Raw genomic sequence first — 23,219 nt, 5'->3', positions numbered from 1 at the left:
CTGCACCACAGATTCTTTCACCCTGCGACACACCAGACCTGTCCACGCAGACAGGGCTGAAAAGTCGGGACCACTTGATCGCATTTGTACCCAAGTCTAAAAGTTGCCAGCTAGCCCCTCCCTCAGCTTTCACCACCTGTCCACCACCTATCGCCGTGGGTTGGGACGGGCCGTCCCCTGGGGCTGCTGGAGGTCAGCTAAACCAAACTCAGGGAAATACACTACCCTATTTTTTCTTGAGGAAGCCAATGTGTATGTTTTTTTTTCCTGTGGTGGGTAATTGTGCTTTAATTTTTTTCCTGTGAGGGCCAATGTGTTTGTTTTGTCGTTTTCTTGTGGGGGGCAAAGTTTTTGAGTTTTTTCCTGTGGGGGCTAATGTGCTTTTTTATTTCCTGTTGGGGGCCAAAGCATTTTATTGTGTTCTGTGGGGGCCAATGTGTTTTATTTTTTTCTTGTGCAATGTTTTTTGTCTGTGCATACGTCTGAGATGCACCATGCGCAGTGGCAAACGCAGGATATTTAGAGGGGGGTTTCCAAATGCTTGATTTTAGAGTGAGTGGGCCAGTCCATGGATAATTAGCACTTAACCATCTTTAATATGTGTCGTACAAGGTGTAATGTGCATCATAATTCCAGCATATTCAAGACCAGCGATCCCAGTAAGCCATTAAATGTGGCAGTAGGGCCATCCTGCCTGAGCTAAATGTTTTTATTTCAGATGGGGGCTCCATTCCAGAGCATTGGAGCAAGTCCGGGAGTCTGGGGGTGCAGCAGAAGAACCTAGCACTACCCTGGGCATATATGTACATATTGGTCTTCTTATGCACTGAATAGTGTATTATACTATATTAATAATTTACCCTATTGATGGTCTATAGCATTGCACCCCTAACAATGCATGTTTTCCAGATCTCCTAGTTGGTGCACAGGTGTATTTAATACTGGCTGACGCATATTAAAAGATCAACAGGGGGTGCTATTTATTTCATTTGTGATTCTGAGAAGAACATGCAGTAAAATTGTATTATGGGCTGGGGAGGAGGGTTTCCAGGCAACCGGAAACCCCCCCTGCGTGTGCCTATGATGCATGCGTCCCGATGGGAGTGCAGTACAGATGTAACATAGTATGGCCGTGTTATTGGAGTGACATGGGCGTGTTGCTGAAAGTAGTTGCATATACAGATGCTGAATTGCTCACATTGGAGACCATACTCAGATGGATGATCTGCACCTAGCATAGGGCAGGTGAATGTTTTAATGATGCAACCGATTTTTGCGTTTAAAGAAGCACAAAGCATGATTGCAGCGTCTGTAGAGACTGACAGTGTGCGTCTTTGTCCTTGCATATTTGGATGCTCACCAGGGAACAGTGGCGTAACTAGGGTATTTGGAGCCCAGGGCAAATTTGTCACTGGGAACATTTCTTTCCATTTGCACCTTAATGCAGTGCCCCTTATACAGTCTCCCCCCTATGCAGTGCCCCTAGTAGTGGTCCCCCTTATGCAGGCCCCGATTAGTTCCCCTTATACAGGCCCCCAGTAGTGGTCCCCCATATGCAGTGCCCCTTGCACAGTGCCCCCTGTAATGGTCCCCCTTATGCAGCCCCTATTAGTTCCCCTTACACAGTGCCCCCAGTAGTGATCCCCCATATACAGTGCCACCAGTAGTTGTCCCCCTTATGCAGTGCCCCCTGTAGTGGTTCTCCCTTTTCAGTGCCCCCTGTAGTGGACCCCCCTGTGCAGTGCCCCCAGTAGTAGTCCCTCCTATACAGTGACCTTTATATAGTTCCCCCAGTAGGAGTCCCCCTTGATGCAGTGCCCCTTATAGTAGTCCCCAGTAGTGGTCCCCCACAATGCAGTGCCCACAGTAGTATCCCCCCCAGTGGTAGTCCCCAGTAGTGGTCCCCCATGATGCAGTGCCAACAGTAGTATCCCCCCCCAGTGGTAGTCCCCAGTAGTGGTCCCCCACAATGCAGTGCCCACAGTAGTATCCCCCCCCCAGTGGTAGTCCCCAGTAGTGGTCCCCCATGATGCAGTGCCCACAGTAGTATCGCCCCCCAGTGGTAGTCCCCAGTAGTGGTCCCCCACAATGCAGTGCCCTCAGTAGTATCCCCCCAGTAGTATCCCCCCAGTAGTGGTCCCCCCTCCCGAGGCAGTGCCCCAGTAGTATCCCCCCACAGTAGTTGTCCCCAGTAGTGGTCCCCCCCCCGAAGCAGTGCCCCCAGTGGTATCCCCCATCCAGTAGTAGTCCCCAGTACTGGTCCCCCCCACCTGAAGCAGTGCCCACAGTAGTATCCCCCCCAGCAGTGCCCCCAGTAGTAGTCCCCTTCTTTTTAATAGAGCGCGCCCCCCCCCCAAAAAATACACACTAAAATGAAACAAAAGAAAAATACTTACCTGTATCCACGCTCCTGCTCCCGCCGCTGTCCGCACGTCCATCCTCCCGGGCCGGGCCGCTCTGCATTCTGGGAGAGACGTCATGACATCATGCCGTTTCTCCCATTACCACTGCAGGAGCCGGACGGAAGCCCGGCTCTTGCAGTGGGCGCGCAGCAGTCAATGAGAGTCTATCTGACTCTCATTGGCTGCTGATTCACACACACATCGCTGCCTCTCGGCAGTGATGTGTGTGCAGCAGCAGCAGCCAATGAGAGCCTGTCTGACTCTCATTGGCTGCTGATTAACACACACATCACCGCCAGTGCTGGCGGCGATGTGTGTGGTATGCACAGTCTGAGCCCGCCTGCCACCCTCCTCCTGGCGCTATTGGGCAAGCGCTCAGGGGGAGGGAAGGGGCTCAGCTGTGCAGCACAGGACCGGCGCTGGAAGCCTAGCGCCGGTCCTGTGTAAATGTGTAGCGCTGACCGCACTCACTGCGGTCGGCGCTACACTGGCTATCTAGGGCGGGCCGGTCCCACGGCGCCCAGGGCACGCACCCCGTTCGCCCTGCCCTAGTTACGCCACTGCCAGGGAAGGGCAATGTAGCGGCATTAGCAAAAAGTTGCAGATGCAACTGCTGCAAAGATGAAGGCCGCAACTGCTTCCAACTCAGAATCAGGCCCTATGAGGAGGGATCCCACCCCGTCGATAGATCCCACCACCTCAAAAGACCCCACCCCCATTAGGGCTGCTTCCATATATTTCTCGGTCAGGTTTTCCATCCCAATCCGCCCCTGGCGAGGTTCCAAACAATCAACTGTATACATTGGGATACATAGCGCATTCCATATTATTGATTGACAAGGCACCAAAAGATTAAAATAAAAATGTAAATGGATTCTTACCTCTGACAGGAAAGTCTGTGCAGATTTCTGAGCACCCACATGCAGCAAATACTCGTACACATATAAAGCTAATCTGAAAAGGAACAAGAAAATAAAGTTACTGCATTGCCTTATACTTATTAAGATGCTAAACTTAAACAATAAAATACAAATCTGTGTTCTAGATTCATATTTACCATGAAGGGATATTTCCACAGCCCAAGCACATACAGTATAATCACAATCATGGAATGTATGTTGTAGTCATGACAGAAATAGATATGAAATGAGATTACATGTTGCGAGTTCTCTATTACCATTTAGCGAGGGCATGCAAATTCCATGCTGGATTGAAATAAACAGACGCAATTAGCACAGAAGACAAGTAAGATATAACTCTTTCAATAGCAATTTCACACAGGTCAATTCATTGGTCACTTTTGCTTGTATCGATGACATAAAAACTTTTTTTTTTAAGAAAATTACTTAAGAGCACACACAGGAAAGTTCAATTTTACCTATATATATACACACATATATACACATATATATATATATATATATATATATATATATACACACATACATATATACACACACATATATACTAATATATGTAATCACAGCTATTCGAAGCTCGTAGCTGTTTCCTTTATTATTATATGTGTATACCACATATGATGGGAAGTTAAGTGCACAGGTGTTTTGAATTCGTTTTAGCCATTCTATGAATAGTAAATGTAATTCCTGTCGTACCAACTATATACTTAACATAAGGCAATTGCTAAGTATTTACATTTACAGTACACAAGTCAAATAAACACCCATTAGTCATAACATTAAAACTAGAGATGTGCGTTTCGGTTCTCCAGAAATCCAAAACCATCCACATTTAGTGAATCCGGGTAAATCTTAGGCCGCAGTTCTGATCTCCTGATGAGATCCGGGTAAATCAGGAGTTGCGGTTCTGATCTCTTTTGCAGTTCGGAATTCGGATGATTTTAAATCCGAATTTCGGGGGTTTTTTTAAACTTTTTTTATTTTATTTTTAATATTTTTTCAATGGAAATCCAGATCCAAAACCAATAACAAAAAACTTTAGGGTGGTTTTGCAAAACCAAAACACAAGGATGAATCAAGATACAAAACCTCTGAAGGAGTCCAGTGGTATCTGGCACAAACACCTCTAAGTTGCGAGGTGGGGCCTCCATGGCTTGGACTTGTTTTCCCAGCACATCCCAAAGATGTTCAACTGCATTGAGATCTGGGGAATTTGGAGGCCAAGTCAACACCTTGAACTCTGTCATTTTTCGAAAACCCTTCACAAACAATTTTTGCAGTGTGGCTGGGCACATTATGCTACGAAAAGAGGCCACTGCCATCAGGGAATACCATTGCCATGAACTAGTCAACTTGGTTTGGAACAATGTTTAGGTAGGTGGTACATGTCAAAGTAACATCCACATGAATGCCAGGAACCAAAGTTTCCCAGCAGAACATTGCCCAAAGCATCACACTTCCTCCGCCGGCCTACCCTCTTCCCATCCTGGTGCCATTTCTTCCCCAGGTAAATGACGCACGCGACCGTCCATATGATGTAAAAGAAAATGCGATTCATCAGACCAGGGAACAGTTCTGACGCTCACATGCCCACCATTATAGACACTTTTGGCAGTGGAAAGGTGTGAACAAGGGCACTCTGACAAGTCTGCGGCAACGCAGCACCATACAGAAAAAGTTTTGATGCTTTGTGTGTTCTGACACCTTTATATAACAGCCAGCATGAACTTTTTCAGCAATTTGTGCTACAGTAGCTCTTCTGTGGAAAAGGACCAGGCGGCTTAGCCTTCGCTCCCCACGCTCATCATTGAGCCTTGGACGCCAATGACCCTGTCGTCGGTTCACCGGTTGTCCTTCCTTAGACCACTTATGGCAGCTACTAACCACTGCAGGCCGGGAACATCCCACAAGACCTGCCATATTGGATATACTCTGGTCCTGTCGTGTAGCTATCACACTTTGGCCCTTGTCAAAGTCACTCAGATCCTTAAGCGTGTCCATTTTTTCATGCTTCCAACACATCAACTTCATCCCTTGACAGGTGCCATTGTAATGAGATAATCAATGCTATTCACTTCACCGGTCAGTGATTTTAATGTTGTGGCTTATGGGTGTATACTATTTTTTTTTTTACGTTAAGTTAATTCACCTTGGCATAGAGTACAGTGTATATTTAACATTTCCTTGTGTATTCCTTCAACCCCTTTGCTGAACTGCACCTTCCCTTGCAATTTTTCAAGTTTAAGGGCTCTATTCATTATGTTAAGTATCGGTGCCCGAACAGACCCCAATAATTAATATTTCAACTCGGTGCGAGCGCAGGAGCAATTCATAATTGAATTCATCATACTAGTGTATGGGGAAAGTGGGCCATTTCGGAAGAGAAAGGTAAGCAGGAGATATCTGTGATACTAGTATATGGGACAGCGGGCCATGCCGGGAGAGAAAAGTAAGCAGGAGATATCTGTGATACTAGTGTACGGGGACAGCGGCCATGCCGGGATAGAAAGGTAAGCAGGAGATATATGTGATACTAGTGTATGGGGACAGCGGCCATGCCGGGAGAGAAAAGTAAGCAGGAGATATCTGTGATACTAGTGTATGGGGACAGTGGGCCATGCCGGGAGAGAAAAGTAAGCAGGAGATATCTGTGATACTAGTGTATGGGGACAGCAGCCATTCCGGGAGAGAAAGGTAAGCAGGAGATATCTGTGATACTAGTGTATGGGGACAGCGGCCATGCCGGGAGAGACAGGTAAGCAGGAGATATATGTGATACTAGTGTATGGGGTGTATATCTGTGATATCTCGTTCTTTACCTTTTTGATGAAGGGCCCGAAAATGTAATTTCTACAAAAGCAGGTGAAAATGAACATTCTCATCTGGTTTTGGAGAAATTAAGTGATAAAGAATAGAGCCCTAAATAAAATATATTATTAAATATTTATGTAGGACCAATATATTACTTATATACCACGTGCCAAAGATGCTGGGCTGCCCCCCGGACATTGGGCTGTCAGCACTGTAGGTTTCTCTTCTATGACAGGAGCCGGGTGCTGCAGGAGAATGTAATACTGCAGCACCCGGCTCCTATCACTGCAGAGGAGCCGGTATTTTGGTGTCTCCCCTTTCGAGGGTGACACCCGTGTGCAGCCCGTATCCCCTTTATGACGCCACTGCAGCCATGGCTCCTCCCCTCTTCTGTGCAGTCTATAGCCAGACTTAGGGAACTATTTATCCCCCTTCGCAATTTACAGTAGCCATGAAAAGCAGCATCACTTTTCATTGCCTATCACAGTTACAAGCAATAAAATGTTTGGCCTATTTATTAAAACATTTGCCAAGACAATAAGAGATTGCCCTGGCGAAGATGGAAAAGTAAGTGATAGCTTATGCCAGGGGTGTCCACAACGTTGATTGCGAAAACTCGACTGGAAGATAGCGGACAGCTGCAGAAGGTGACGTGCAGCAGCCATTGAGAATCAGGCTGATTCTTATTTGCTTGCTATGCTGAAGCTGTGGCTGTTCCTGTCGGCTGTCACATGTGACAGCAATGGGCAATAAGAATCAGGCTAATTCTTATTGGCTGAGGCTGTCACAGGTAACAGCATCCACAGTGCCGGATTAGAGGAGTGTGTGTGAGAGGGGGGGGGGGGCACGTGCCCCCTGCCTCCTTCCAGGGGGGCCCACAACCACTTCCAGGAGCTTACTGTTGTGCAATACACTACCAGAAGATTAAAAAAAGAACAATGGGATTGGCAGCACCCTCTCCACCTAAAGGAAAATCTCTAAAACATGCTCCCGGGTTGGGTAAATGTAATGGCCATTTTAGTCCACACAGATGGAAAGAAGGTGCCATATGAGGGGAAAACTAGCGGGCAAAAAGGCATTCATAGAAAGTGACAGGTTAGTGAGCCGGAGAGGCATTTGAGTGACATTGTTGGTGGGCATGGGTGGCATGTGAGTGACAGGTTATTGAACAGGGACAACATATGAGTGACAGGCTGGGTGGGCATGGGTGGCATGTGAGTTATAGGTTAGTGAACAGTGGTGACAATTGGATGTAGATCAGGTGTGGTGTTAGAGGCGTGCTCCATGCTGCCCCTGTGTACTGTGTGATAACCGCCAGGCACAAGGACACAGTGCCTTCATTATGGATGTGCCCTCGAGAGTGTTCCCCATATAGCGTGACTACAATAGCTACTGTATCATCACTGCTTATTAGCATCCCACTGCAGCATAGATGCCTCCAGTGTACTATACCTACCTGACATACTACAATATCCTGTATGCTCCTGGTTGCAACTACGATGTCTCTGCATCCTGTACATGCTACATTACTGTTAACCCTGTATTATCCTGCTACCCAATTCTACCTGGTTAATAAACCAATTCCCTGGTTAAATCAGTTTGCCGTGTGAGCCAACTTCCATTTTGCACACAGCTGCCACCTACCACTGCAGTGTCTGCCAATATGTGGAGTTTCTGGTGGTATTTAGTACATAATCCAGCTACATAACACTCTTTAATTATGTTAAAATGTATATATTATGTTAGCTTAGGTTTCATTGGCTCCATGTCTCCATGCTCCTTGTAGTGAGGCTACACCCTCATTATGTATATTGTGAACGATTTTCACCCTTTAGAGTCGATCAAGTCCAAAAGTCTGGCCATCCCTGGTTTACGTTATCACTTTACTGCAGTGTCAGAAACCAGCCTACCTACTACGTACTTATGGCCACTGCATTGGTCCACGCATGTGCACATGTAAGCTGATGGGGAGGGATGCAAAAGATGTGCAAACTGATAGCCGATGGGCTACAATGCCATATAAAAATGTTATTAGCTGCCGGGTGTCAGGGTGGAAAAGCTAAGCTTTGTAGAGTTTGTTACATTGAGGCATGCTTTTGCAAGACAAAATATAGAAACAGCAGCAGTTTTCTACAGTGGGAATCCAAGGTTAAATGGCCCAGATACTAAACAATGCAGGAATCCTCCATATTCTGGGAATTGCCTTTAAATAATGCCTAATGAATAGGTCCCAAAGTCATTTGACTACACAAACACTCCTGAAAAATCTCACTCTCTGGGCCTGATTCAGAGCCGGACGCGCTGACAGAGCGCTCGCTCTGAATCAGGGCCGGCCTTCTGTTTTTTTAGAGCGGCCTCCTGGCTGCTTGCATAGCTGGTGGTGACCACCCGCAGCTATAGCGAGCGGCCAGGAAGATGGTTGCGATGGTCAAGACTATCGCGACCATCGGGCTTGCGATGAGACCCTTGTGGTAGGGTCTCGTTGCCGCAAGCCCCAGAGTGCTTTCGGCTCTAACAGAGCCGAAAGCACTCCCACTGACATCACTTGTGATGTCAGTGGAGCCGGCCCCAGACGGTAGGCATTCCCACCAAAGGGGGCGTGCTGTCACTCAAAATCGACAGCACGCCCCCTTTGGTACGAGACCCGGAGCGACGGCTTGGCCATCGCTATCCGGGTCTCGCGCATGCGCACGACGGAGCCGGCTCCGTCGTACGCATGCGCACTGGGCCACCATCGACCCGCTTGCGAGCGATCAGCGCTCGCGAGCTGGTCTGAATCAGGCCCTCTGTGCATTAGAAGGGTCATTTACATTGCATCTGCAGCATGGACAAGTGTTAGGTGTAGCATATTTAGGGGTCTATTCATTATGTTAATTATCGGTGTCTGGACGGACCTCGATAATTAACATTCTAACTCGTGCCGAGTGCTGGGGCAATTCATCATTGCTCCAGCATGGAGACAGCTGATCTGAAAATCAGCCGTCTCCCCGAATGTTTTTACTGCTCATTTTTTAGCAGTGGAACTCAGCACTGCCGAGTATGACTCCATAGGCAAACGCAGGGGGGGTTCCGTCTGCCTGGAAACCCCCCTCCCCAGCCCACACCATGACCACAATAGAAATAGTAATGTAATAGAATTTTACTAGTGCTGCATATTCTTCTCAGTATCACAAATAAAATAATTAGCACCACCTGTGGATCTTTTAACATGTATCAGCCAGTAATAAATAACCTGTGCACCAACTAGGAGATCTGGAAAACATTCACTTTTAGGGATGTGCAGCTATAGAGCCCAATATGTACATATATGTCCAGGACAGTGCTAGGTTCTTCTGCTGCTCCCCCAGACTCCCGGACTTGCTCCCATGCTCTGGAATGGTGCCCCCATCCAGGGGTGTATCTAGGGGTCCGAGCGCCCCTGGCAAACTAAGGGATTGGCACCCCCCCCCAATGACTGCTTCTACTAAAAAAGTACAAAAAAAACACACACTGGGAGTAGTTTAATTCACACATGTGAAGAAATAGGGAGAGTATAATTTTTATTTCTCTTTGTAATATATATCTTTTATAGAACTTACTCCATTGCAAAAACCACTGTATATAAATTTATTTATGCAAAAAAACACGGGAAAAGCTTAAAAACATTGAATCAAAAACAAACAAAATGCATTATGGGTAACATAATTTACATATATTCAAATTGGGCTATCTATACTGCATTACGCTTTTTAACAACTGATACCTACACTCCACCTTTAATTTACTGGGATGATAGATCTTTCATATTTTCCCATATAAGAATGAAGACAGTCCATATGGATCGTGTCTTATTCCCAACACGGGGTATAAAAAGATCATAGCCAGTCCCCCAAAATGAGGAAAACATAAATTTATTACACTTACACTGGGGGTAGTTCAATTTACATACCTGTAGAAATAGGGAGACAATATATATATATATATATATATATATATATATATATACATACACAGTCAGGTCCATAAATATTGGGACATTGACAGAATTTTCATATTTTGGCCTCTATTCACCACCACAATGATTTTGAAATGAAACATATGAGATGTGATTTAACTGCAGACTTTCAAATTTAATTTGAGGGTAATTACATCCAAATCAGGTTAACGGTGTAGGAATTACAACGGTTTCTATATGTGCCTCCCACTTTCACTTTTTAATACTTTGTTGCAAATCCTTTGCAGGCAATTACAGCCTGAAGTCTGGAACGCATAGACATCACCAGACGCTGGTTTTCATCCCTGGTGATGCTCTGCCAGGCCTCTACTGCAAATGTCTTCAGTTCCTGCTTGTTCTTGGGGCATTTCCCCTTCAGTTTTGTCTTCATCAAGTGAAATGCATGCTCAATCGGATTCAGGTCAGGGGATTGACTTGGTCATTGCATAACATTCCACTTTTTAGCCTTAAAAAACTCTTTGGTTGCTTTTGCAGTATGCTTCGGGTCATTGTCCATCTGCACTGTGAAGCACCGTCCAATGAGTTCTGAAGCATTTGACTGAATATGAGCATATAATATTGCCCGAAACACTTCAGAATTCATTCTGCTGCTTTTGTCAGCAGTCACATCATCAATAAATACAAGGGAACCAGTTCCATTGGCAGCCATACATGCCCACGCCATGACACAACCACCACCATGCTTCACTGATGAGGTGGTATGTTTTGGATCATGAGCAGTTCCTTTCCTTCTCTTCTCTTCCCATCACTCTGGTACTAGTTGATCTTTGTCTCATCTGTCCAGAGGATGTTGTTCCAGAACTGTAATGGCTTTTTTAGATGTTGTTTGGCAAATTCTAATCTGGTCTTCCTGTTTTTGTGGCTCACCAATGGTTTACATCTTGTGGTGAACCCTCTATATTCACTCTTGTGAAGTCTTCTCTTGATTGTTGACTTTGACACATATACATCTACCTCCTGGAGAGTGTTCTTGATTTGGCCAACTGTTGTGAAGGGGTTTTTCTTCACCAGGGAAATAATTATTTTGTCATCCACCACAGTTGTTTTCCGTGGTCTTCCGGGTCTTTTGGTGTTGCTGAGCTCTCCGATGCGTTCTTTCTTTTTAAGAATGTTCCAAACAGTTGATTTGGCCACACCTAATGTTTTTGCTATATCTCTGATGGGTTTGTTTTGATTTTTCAGCCTAATGATGGCTTGCTTCACTGATAGTGACAGCTCTTTGGATCTCATATTGAGAGTTGACAGCAACTGATTCCAAATGCAAATGTCACACCTAGAATCAACTCCAGACCTTTTACCTGCTTAATTGATAATGAAATAACGAGGGAATAGCCCACACCTGTCCATGAAATAGCTTTTGAGTTGATAGTCCTATTACTTTTGGCCCCTTAAAAAGTGGGAGGCACATATTGAAACTGTTGTAATTCCTACACCATTCACCCGATTTGGATGTAATTACCCTCAAATTAAATCTGAAAGTCTGCAGTTAAAGCACATCTTGTTTGTTTCATTTCAAAACCATTGTGGTGGTGAATAGAGGCCAAAATCTGAAAATTCTGTAAATGTCCCAATATTTATGGACCTGACTGTATATATATATATATATATATATTCAGTTATAACACTTACTACATGAAAAGCACTGTTTATTAATTTCTATATGTCAACAACATAGGAAAAGAGGGCATCAATAACAAACAGGATGCATTGTGGGCAAGATGATTTGCATATATGCAAATTACCTTGCAAATAGAGCCTTGTGATTGATGTGGTGCTTGCACTCTTTTCCTGCACAGTTGACATATTGGAATTAGTGAGTGGTGATTGGTATGTGTGGGTATTGTGGGGGATGAAATATATTAGGGATAAAAATGAAAAAAAATTTACTCTCCCTAATTTTAAATGTTTCTGATACAAAGGGACATATAAGAAGGCTAATACATAGTAGCAACAAATGGAGAACACCGGTAAGAGCAGAGGAGACCAGTGATCTTTGCTGCAGCTGACTGCAGGACACTACTAAGAGCAGAGGAGACAGGAGATCATGTGCTAGTGATGTCGGGCTGAAACAGCACCCCCCCCCCTCAGCCGGCGCCCCTGGCAAGGGCCATCCAGGCCAGTAGGAAGATACGCCCCTACCCCCATCTAAAATAAAACCATTCAGCTCAGGCAGGATGGCCTACTGCCGTAGTTAATGGCATACTGTGATCACTGGTCCTCTATATACTGGAATTATGACACACAATATACTTTGTATAACGCATATTATAGCTGGTTAAGTGTTAATTCTACCCTCTTCATGGACTGGCTACACACTCTAAAATCAAGAATTTGGAAGCCCACCTCTACAAATCCTGCGTTTGCCACTGGACTTGGCAGTGCTAGTACACCTGCATGAACTCACATTAAGCCCTGGTGTCCAGCAGAAGGATCTCTTTGCACCCTGGGACTTCTTCCCATAGAGAATATCTGTGATATCTCCTGCGTTACCTTTATGATGAATGGCCCTAAAACTTAATTTCTCTAAAAGTAGGTGAAAAGGTTAATTTTCACCTGCTTTTGTAGAAATTAAGTGATAATGATTAGGCCCCCTAAACCCTTCTGTTATTTTTAATGTCTTGTGGTATTTCAAAAACACTACATAACATGTGACACCCCCATCACTTGGAGATTGGCTTGGCATCAGAAGTACACCCAAAATTTGGTATGATACAGGGCACAGCTCTAAAGAATTATATGGATTATGAAAATGTACACATGGATCTTCTGAGCTCCCTTTGGAGCTGAAGGGGTTGACAGAAAGAAAGCAATACATCAGCAAAGTGTTTTCATCTCAATTAACCCAGTTTTGCAAGCATTAAGGGCTAATACAAGGAGGAGGAACAGTTCATTTCTGTAATGGTCTCACTGGGAGACTGTCCATTAGATGCATTTTGCTGTACACTTAGAATATATTGCATACTAGAGCAAATACAGGATTTAGGCATTGGCTAAACACAGCAATAGATTTATGCTTTTTATTTATTTATTTTTTCAAAGACATGTTATAGGGTAGGTACTCAAAAACAAGCACATATTCTACAAATCTAAAATAGATGACTACAATGATGAAAAATTATTTAGCAGGAGAGAAGTTCCTTTAAGACCCTTGGTTGCTTACCAAATACTGCTTTCAAACAAATCCAGTCTGGGGATATACCTTATATATATATATATATATATATATATATATATATATATATATATATATATATATATATATACACACACATACACACACCCTGACGAAAATGCAACAATAGGAGAATTGAAACATTGGTTTATAGTTACACAGCAGTGTCTGTCATCTTTTTCTGAGTGCCGTTGTTGATATCTGGAGCACAGGAAGGGTTTAAAACTCCCACACACCTGATGCTCCTTGCTCCTGATGCTGGATAAGCTGGCCAGGCGATAGGCTGGGAATGGTGGTTAGCATTAGGGTGCCAGGACCTGGAAGGTCCACAAAGCTTGTAGCTGCTGACTGTTAAGCACAAAGAGTGTGGAGACATTTACGAGCCATAAGTAGAGACACTAGAGCACAGGTTCTCAAACTCGGTCCTCAGGACCCCAAACAGTGCATGTTTTCCAGTTCTCCTTACAGAATCACACGTGAAAGAATTAGCTCCACCTGTGGATCTTTTAAAATGTGTCAGCCAATAATGACTACACCTGTGCTCCTGATAGGTGACCTGGAAAACGTGAACTGTGTGGGGTCCTGAGGGGCCGAGTTTGAGAACCACTGCACTAGAGGCATCAGGACAATCAAATTAGTAGGAGGAATAAGCACCCAGCTGCATTTACACACAAGTATCAGCAGTCCGGAATGAAGTGATGGAGCATGGGCATTGCATACAGACTGAATAGACAGACCCATGGCACATGCACGACTAGACAGAACCCGGAAGTGCTGCGGTTACCACGAACTGGGATAAAACAATGGGGTATAAAAGACGCTCATGCAGGATTAACAGCCATTTGCCCTTGAAAAAGTCCTGTGACGGGATGAAACGCATTGGAAGACCCCATATATGTGCTAAAACATTTATATTGCAAGTGCTGCTGAATGCTAATGCAGGCTATTATATTTATTTACAAACAATAAAAAGTGATTTTGATTATACAATTAAGCTTGGCACTCATCTAGATACCCAGCCCCTTACTTACATGCAAACACCGGATGGGACTGCAGACCAGGGTCGGACCAGCAGGCACATTAATTGGTGTCCACAGGCTGGGACGGATGAGCATTGCCTTCCAATGACATAGAAAAGGGAGCTCCATCATCTTACCAACACACTGCCCAAAGTTTTTGCCCACCTGATTCATGTACATACTAGACTGATACTAATTAGAGATGAGCGGGTTCGGATCTCAGAGATCCGAACCCACCCAAACTTAGGGGATCCGAGTCAGATCAGAGTTGGCTCAGGTTTTCCCGCCTGACTCGGACCTCAAAATGAGGCAAAACGTCATCATCCCACTGTCGGATTCTCGCAGGTTTTGGATTGTATAAAAGGTCCCGCGATCGCCGCCATTTTTCATTCCGGCTGTGGAGAGTGAAGAGGGAGGGATCTGGGAGCTGTGCTGTGCTGCTGTGCATAGGGGCTGGCTACAGTTATATTGAACTTGTCATTGTCAATCACTCAGGGGCTGCCTGCTTAGTGTCCATAGGGGCTGGCTGTTGTGAGGTTGTCCTGTCCATAGGGGCTGGCTGTTGTCCATAACATAATCCATATAGGGGCTGGCTGTTGTCCTGTCCATAGGGGCTGGCTGACTGTAGCCAAAAGGGCCTGGCTGTTGTCCATATGGGATCGGTATGAAATACCACCGGACACATGTCCGGCGGTTCAAATCCCAACGCCGTAAGACCGGCACCAGTGAAGATCCTGACAGCAGCTAACTAACCTAACTCCCCCCTAACCCTCCCTTAGGGGTGCCTAACCCAAACCCCCCCTGTAAGTGCCTAAACCTAACCTCCACTTCCCCGCAGCCTAAACCCAAGTCTCCCGGGGGGTGCCTAACCCTAACCCTCCTTCCACTAGCCTAACCCTCCTGGGGGTTAGGCACTCCTGGAGGGTGCCTAACCCTAATCCTCCCCGGGAGCCCCAACCTAACCCCCCCCCTGCAGCTGTCCACGCCCGGCTTACCTTCGATCGGTATGCCGGGCATCGGGCTCCCGGCGTAGGTAAAATGACAGGCATCAGGATTTCAATGCCCATCATTAGACCCTTGCCGGGATTAGACAGTCGGGATTCCGACAGACGGCATTTAGACCGTCGGCATCCTGACTGCATACCGTGCATATAGGGACTGGCTGGCTGTTCTGTTGTGTGGTCCAGGGGGTGCTCTGTCCATCAGGGGTGCTCTTCACCCCCAGTGTGAAAAAAAATGTAAATATATTTTTTTATTTGTGTGTGTGTGTTAGACACACATTATTATCAGCAACGTAGGTGTGCAGGTGCGCTGCCCGTGTCTCATTGATCAAGGGGCTGCTGCCTCTTTCAGGGGTGCTTCCCCCCTCCCCCCCTCCAGTGTGAAAAAAATAAAACCAATTTTTTTGTGTGTGCGTGTTAGCCACACCTGCCGTGTTTAAAAATAAAACCAATTTTTTTTGTGTGTGCGTGTTAGCCACATTTATCAGCAACGTAGGTGCGCAGGGGTGCTGTGCTGCCTGTGTCATTTATCAAGAGGCTGCTGCCTCGTTCGGTTGCTCTCCCTCCCAAGTGCCGGGAAAAATGTAATGAATTAATCAATGTTTTTTTTCTCTGTGTGTGTGCACGTGCGCGTGCGCGTTAGCCATGGCATCATAAACGCCTCTGCTGAGATTTGCATAAACATTTTCAAAGGTGAAAATAGAGGATACAGTTTAAAAATGGAATAAAGCAGTTAGAACTGCGTTCTCTTATTATAGTGTCCCTACTCCATACCCATGACCCCTCTACCTGATTTTCAGTGAGTCAGAGGGGCAACTCCATGCAACCGTATTCCAGAGTGCAGCTGCTCCTCCTGTAGCCCAGGTCAGAAGATGTGTAAGGGGTGTGGTGAATATATGGACTAAAATGGAGCTCACATTTACTAAAGTGGACAATGAATCCCCAATCTAACAGGGAGCGCAGCTGTAATTTATACACAACACAGGATGGGATGTCGATATAGGCTGCCTACCCACCGGAGGGCACATATTTTGTCCGTAAAGCTGATTTACTATATAGAGTCAAAGTGGAGAAGAGAAAACACTGGAAAGTATTCTGCTGATTCTTTTGGCTAGGAATCACGGCTGAAGTAAACAAATACTGCCAATGGTGTCCCATGTGCCAGAAGACCAGCCCAAGGCCTCATTTGAGAGCACCCCTTGTGCCAATGCCTATTGTTGGGGTACCATTTGACCGCATTGCAATGGATCTCGTTGGTTCCCTGGAAAAATCAAAGCGGGGTAACCAATATGTTCTGGTAATCTTATTAGCAGTGGAGGTGTGGAATTCCAGGTTTTCACATTTACACAGACCCAGCTGGAATAATCACACCCCTGAAACTCCCACACACCTGATGCTCCTTGCACCTGATGCTGGATAAGCTGGCCAGGCGATAGGCCAGGGGTGGTGGTTAGCATTAGGGTGCCAGGGCCTGGAAGGTCCACAGAGATTGTAGCTGCTGACTGTTAAGCACAAGGAGTGCTGAGACATTTACTTTTATGTTGTTTGCTTATTTTCTGTTATGTGCCTGTGTGTCGAGGCCTATGCTCATGTATGCTAAGGCGCAGTGTTTGCTAGTATTAAAAGCCACTGCTTTACCAAGTACCTGCCTGTCTGCTGGAGTCCTCATTCCTATACCCCGTGTTACAAGTATTATATATATATATATATATATACACACACACACACACACATACATACAGTCAGGTGCACAAATATTGGGACATTTACAGAATTTTCATATTTTGGCCTCTATTCACCACCACAATGGCTTTGAAATGAAACAAACAAGATGTGCTTTAACTGCAGACTTTCAGATTTAATTTGAGGGTAATTACATCCAAATCAGGTGAACGGTGTAGAAATTACAACGGTTTCTATATGTGCCTCCCACTTTTTAAGGGGACAAAAGTAATGGGACAAACTAAAGAATCCTAAATCTAACTTTCACTTTTTAATACTTTGTTGCAAATCCTTTGCAGGCAATTACAGCCTGAAGTCTGGAACGCATAGACATCACCAGACGCTGGTTTTCATCTCTGGCGATGCTCTGCCAGGCCTCTACTGCAAATGTCTTCAGTTCCTGCTTGTTCTTGGGGCATTTTCCCTTCAGTTTTGTCTTCACCAAGTGAAATGCATGCTCAATCGGATTCAGGCCAGGGGATTGACTTGGCCATTGCATAACATTCCACTTTTTAGCCTTAACAAACTCTTTGGTTGCTTTTGCAGTATGCTTCGGGTCATTGTCCATCTGCACTGTGAAGCGCCGTCCAATGAGTTCTGAAGCATTTGACTGAATATGAGCATATAATATTGCCCGAAACACTTCAGAATTCATTCTGCTGCTTTTGTCAGCAGTCTCATCATCAATAAATACAAGGGAACCAGTTCCATTGGCAGCCATACATGCCCACACCATGACACTACCACCACCATGCTTCACTGATGAGGTGGTATGTTTTGGATCATGAGCAGTTCCTTTCCTTCTCCATACTCTTCTCTTCCCATCACTCTGGTACAAGTTGATCTTTGTCTCATCTGTCCATAGGATGTTGTTCCATAACTGTAATGACATTTTTAGATGTTGTTTGGCAAACTCTAATCTGGTCTTCCTGTTTTTGAGGCTCACCAATGGTTTACATCTTGTGGTGAAACCTCTATATTTACTCTTGTGAAGTCTTCTCTTGATTGTTGACTTTGACACATATACACCTACCTCCTGGAGAGTTTTCTTGATTTGGCCAACTGTTGTGAAGGGGTTTTTCTTCACCAGGGAAATAATTCTTCTGTCATCCACCACAGTTGTTTTCCGTGGTCTTCCGGGTCTTTTGGTGTTGCTGAGCTCTCCGATGCCTTCTTTCTTTTTAAGAATGTTCCAAACAGTTGATTTGGCCACACCTAATGTTTTTGCTATCTCTCTGATGGGTTTGTTTTGATTTTTCAGCCCAATGATGGCTTGCTTCACTGATAGTGACAGCTCTTTGGATCTCATATTGAGAGTCGACAGCAACTGATTCCAAATGCAAATGTCACACCTAGAATCAACTCCAGACCTTTTACCTGCTTCATTGATAATGAAATAACGAGGGAATAGCCCACACCTGTCCATGAAATAGCCTTTGACTTGATAGTCCCATTACTTTTGGCCCCTTAAAAAGTGGGAGGCACATATAGAAACCGTTGTAATTCCTACACTGTTCACCTGATGTGGATGTAATTACCCTCAAATTAAATTTGAAAGTCTGCAGTTAAAGCACATCTTGATTGTTTCATTTCATAGCCGTGGTGGTGAATAGAGGCCAAAATATGCAAATTCTGTCAATGTCCCAATATTTATGCACCTGACTAATTATATATATATATATATATATATATATATATTAGTATTTTTTTGTATAGGTCTTTATAGTCAGTGCATGTACCAATAGCATTAAAACTTATACAAAGCTAGCAACCATTTAAAAAAAATGTCGAAGAAAAAGTGTCTACATGCATCAACGATAATATGTCATTTTGTTTAAATATTCTCTTTACTTTACAGCTGCATCTCTTACACCTATGGTAGTTACGCCAATGGAATCTACGTTTGGTGGCCTTCCCAAATTTTGGTTATTTGGCAATAAGAACTTTCACTGTTGCCATATGTTTGTGTATCACTCAAATACATAAATAATAAGAAAACATGTGTAGGAATAATATGGTAGTCCAACGAGGTATACCTTTTTGAAAAATAGACAACCTACTGCATCAAATGAAGAGCTCTGTGTATTGATGCTGGGATGGGAGAGATTTAGCCATTAGAATCCCCATCTCTGTATTTAATGGTTTCTGTAGTGTAGTGCATACTTACTTTCCTTCTGGCTACTCCTGGAGCAGAGAAAAGAAGAGATTCCACTGCTTCTTAATGGGGGAGGGGCAGGGTGCCTCCTGTCATTAGAATAACGTCATATTGGTCATGGACTCCCAATTTAGGAAATTATGCCCTTCACTAGGAAGTGGGCTGAATGCAGGAGGGCCTGTCCACTCTTCCAGACATTCCAGGACAGTAAGTATGAGTATAGGATGCAATTGTCTGGAGACTACCAGACAATAACCATAAAGGTTCTGCAACATTTGAAAAAATTTAATTTTGGATAAGGAAGCTGTTCCTCCATCCCTGGACTTCATAATGATTTCTACAGTACAGGGGTGTTCTCTGGTGATCACACATGATCACCAGAAAAGAACTTCTCAGGTGTTACATTATTTAAAAATGGTAATCCTAACTTTTAAAAATCTCCCCTTATTTCCCTGTTTATAAAATGTTGAAATTGATTGATCTGGAAGGGGTGGGGCTTAATGATGTCATCATGTCCCATGCCATCTAGATTCACTCCCCCCTGGGTCAGAGCAACAAAATCTATTAAGTAGGGACTTAAGTCATTTGAACCCCTGCAGTGCTTAGGATCAATCCACATGCCCTAAGCAGTGAAGGAAAATATGCAGAACTTCATAAATCAGCTCCTTAGTCATTGGCATATGTGCTCTAGTGATGTTCCCCAGGAATAAGACGCAGGCACCATGTTCCTGGAGACCTGAGCATGCGCAGTACACTCTGGCACAAGGCCAGAGTCTTACTGTCTGCCGGAGAGGAGGGGGTGGTCCGCACGGAAGCTGCACATGGGTCCCCTTCTCTCTTAAAATGCTCCTGTCTTTAGGGGCATATTTATTAATGTCCTGCTCTTACTAATGATCTGTAACACCACTTTTCACAGCGATATAGATTTTTATTGAGCCCCAATAAACCAACATGAGGGTTTTCTCTTCTTCACTGGCAGCCTAACAATGCAGACAAAGGCTCAGTAAATGTGCATGCGTGGCCAGCTCCGCAGGTCCTCCACTCCTGGGTTGTAGGTGAATGTCATCTCAATGCAAAACAGTTTAGCAGTAGTATAACCTCTTCATAAATGGCACAACGCCAGAGAAAAGGCTTTCATAACTTCATAAATTGGCCCCAAAGTCATTAAACAGAAACGTACATGGCCAACCAGTGGGTTCCCTGTCTGGGCTTGCTTGTATCTAGATTCTAGAGGAAAACTAAAGCTTTTAAGCATCAACTGAATTACGTATAGGTTCCATGGTCAGTAAACAGAACTGCCCATTAGTAATAATGCATTTCCTAGCACAAGGTGAGGGTACAATGATTAGAAATATATAGCTTAAATAAAGGAACATCACAGAGACATTGCCCCTTTGGGAAGTCATTTATCTTTTTAAGCATTTATGCAGGTTTTCAACACCTGACCAATTAACTCAGCATTAAACAGAGGTTAATGAAGTGTGTGGAAAGCTTGTGTTAAATTAATACATTTTTTTAATGCAAATTTTGCAGGTTTTCTGGTACTGTGATAGCATATGTCAAAAGAGTTGAGGTATAAAGTACAGTAGACTACACTGTTATTTTTTACAGGATTGTCTGTCAATAGCTGCCTGACCAAAAAAACTTGCAATCAAATTCCTTTTAAACAGCTTACAGTACCTTGACATAATCAGAAGATCAACCAGTACAGGGCTTTAAATCTTTCATTTTTATCGAACTTGAGGAGTTTCAAACACTTAGGGCAGGATGTACCAAGGTCAAAAATGCGGTAAAACCTCCAAAAATGCAGTTTTCAAGGGTTTTACAGCATTTCTCATATGTATAAAACGGTTTGGTCCCGTTCGGTAATGCAATCTTTAGATGCAGTTACCTAATAGAAGCCTATGGGCTTCTTTTCGCTACGCCCCCTGAGAGGAATCCAATCAGATCCCTCCCAGCTCCTCCTCCTGTGCAGGCTTGCCTACCCTCCCGATTTGGTCGGGAGCCTCCCCAATATCGGGTGCCACTCCCGACCCCCCCGGAAAGGCAGGCAAGCCTCCCGGCTGCCGCCTACCGCCCCGGGCTAGTACTAGAAACCCCCGCAGCGGAGGAGCCCAATGACGCGATTCGCACTGAATCGCATCATGGCTCCGCCCCCTGCTTTTATTTTTGGCATTGTGAAGAGGGGGCGGGGCCATGATGACGCTATCGTGCGGTCACACCCCTGGCCCCGCCCCCATATCAGTGTCAGTCAGTGCCCGGCCACGCCCCCACTGCACGCAAGCATACAGCTCCCTTCCAGAAGGAGGGAGCTGAATGTCGGAAAGTATGCCCTGTGGCATGTGCAAAATGACGCCATAGGGATTTCTGGTTCATAAACCTGAAAGTCCCTCTATATCAAAGGACAGCTCTTACCAGGAGAGCTGTACTTTGCGATTTTCTAGGTACATACCAGCAATATTATTGCTGGCATGTACCCGATAATTGGCAGTATGTACAGCATCGCAGATGCGATGATTAGTATATCCCACCCTTATACTTAAGGCTTACTTGCCTACTCTCCTTATTTTAACAAAACATTTTTCCCAATTATTAATAACATTTCAATACGTATTTATTACTTTTTTTTCATATTTTATATATTCTTTTACTATTTAGTCTAATAATTTAATTTTATTTGATTAGTGAAACTGAAAATCCAAGCCTGGGCCTTCAGCTCCATGTGCATTAAGCCTCCCAGACCGAAGCACTCACCTTAGCTTTTTACCGATTTTCTATCATCAAAAAACCAGCCTCATATTCATAGTTTCATAAATAAATAAGCATACCTTTACTAATTAAACACCTGTGCTAATTTAGCACTTTCAGGGCTAGTCCCATTCCAACATCAATATCAGCAGTTTTGTGTGCCCTTACATCACCAAGAAACAGTTATTTCAGTATCCCTGCATTTACCATAAGCTAAACACAGGAGATCCCAAAGATATCTCCTGCGGTAATGCAGAATACCACAGTCCTCATTATACACAATAGGGACTGCGCAAATTATCAAGCTCTGAAAAGCTTAGATTTACAGAACTTGACTTCATTAGCTGACACCAACTTCATGGAGTCATTATTGCTAGAGAGATGCACAGTCTTATGGCAGTGCGTGCACAGTGTCATTAAAGTCAGTAAAGTGATAGTGATAACTATTACTTTAACGCCAACCGCTTTGCTGGGAGAGGCTACTCTTGGAGCAGTTGTCCTGGCAAAAGTTATTTTGATAAGCAGCCCCCCAAAAATCAGTCCACTTTGCTGCGATATGTAGTGACAAGAAATTATTCTTTATGTCCCCAATGTAACAAATTATAAATAGGTTCCTATGCCTTTTATTTCATTTTTTTTCCCCGGCCGACTTTGAATTTTCACAAGATACCATTAGTTTGCTTATTGCCTACTGACAAGGTATAGAATATCCATTACAGAAGCCATAAAAGTGTTATCCTGCAATTGAAATGTCAAGAATTTTTTTTTTTTCTAACCACCAAAACTGATATGTTTTTTATTTTTGTTCGGCATTTATCCACCTATCCAAAACAGCAAACAGCAGGATTCTTTACAGGATTTCACAATAAAATCTGCACTTGAAAATTATAATTATATTTTATAATTATATATATTTGTTCTTTCTAACGCATTTGAATGAAAACATAAAGGCCCTGATTCAGAGCCGGACGCTATTTGCGCTCGCTTGTTCATTAAAAAGGGGTGGCTATTCAAATGAACCGTTCGCACTTTGCGGTCTGTTCACGCCTCTATGTCTGAACGAGCGAACAAAACTTGCGGTCGTAATTTTGAAAAAGACGCCCCCTGGCCGCTCGCACCATACGTCATGTCCGCTATTTAATAGATTAATCGAGTACATCGAACAGCGTATGAACTGCTCGCTATTCATGTGGTTGGTTTTTCCTACCACAATCTTGCGAGCAGTTCTGACTATAAATCAACCAAGTGACGTGGTCAATGAAGCTCCTGTATTAA

The 23,219-nt window shown here is 44.2% G+C and overlaps 1 protein-coding gene across 1 annotated transcript in view; it reads right to left on the bottom strand.

Moving 5' to 3' along the window:
- LOC148529030 (single-stranded DNA-binding protein 3-like) overlaps positions 1-23,219 on the bottom strand; it is a 551,001-nt gene that overhangs the window by 426,039 nt on the left and 101,743 nt on the right. Inside the window, exon 2 of the mRNA XM_088468944.1 lies at positions 3,284-3,356. Within this exon, the coding sequence (XP_088325070.1) occupies positions 3,284-3,356 (73 nt within the window). The remainder of the gene's footprint in view (positions 1-3,283; positions 3,357-23,219) is intronic.

This window comes from Taudactylus pleione, unplaced genomic scaffold (assembly GCF_031769625.1).
Source record: "Taudactylus pleione unplaced genomic scaffold, aTauple2 ptg000087l, whole genome shotgun sequence".
NCBI classification, from domain to species: Eukaryota; Metazoa; Chordata; class Amphibia; order Anura; family Myobatrachidae; genus Taudactylus; species Taudactylus pleione.
This window is presented reverse-complemented; position numbering and strand designations above follow the sequence as displayed.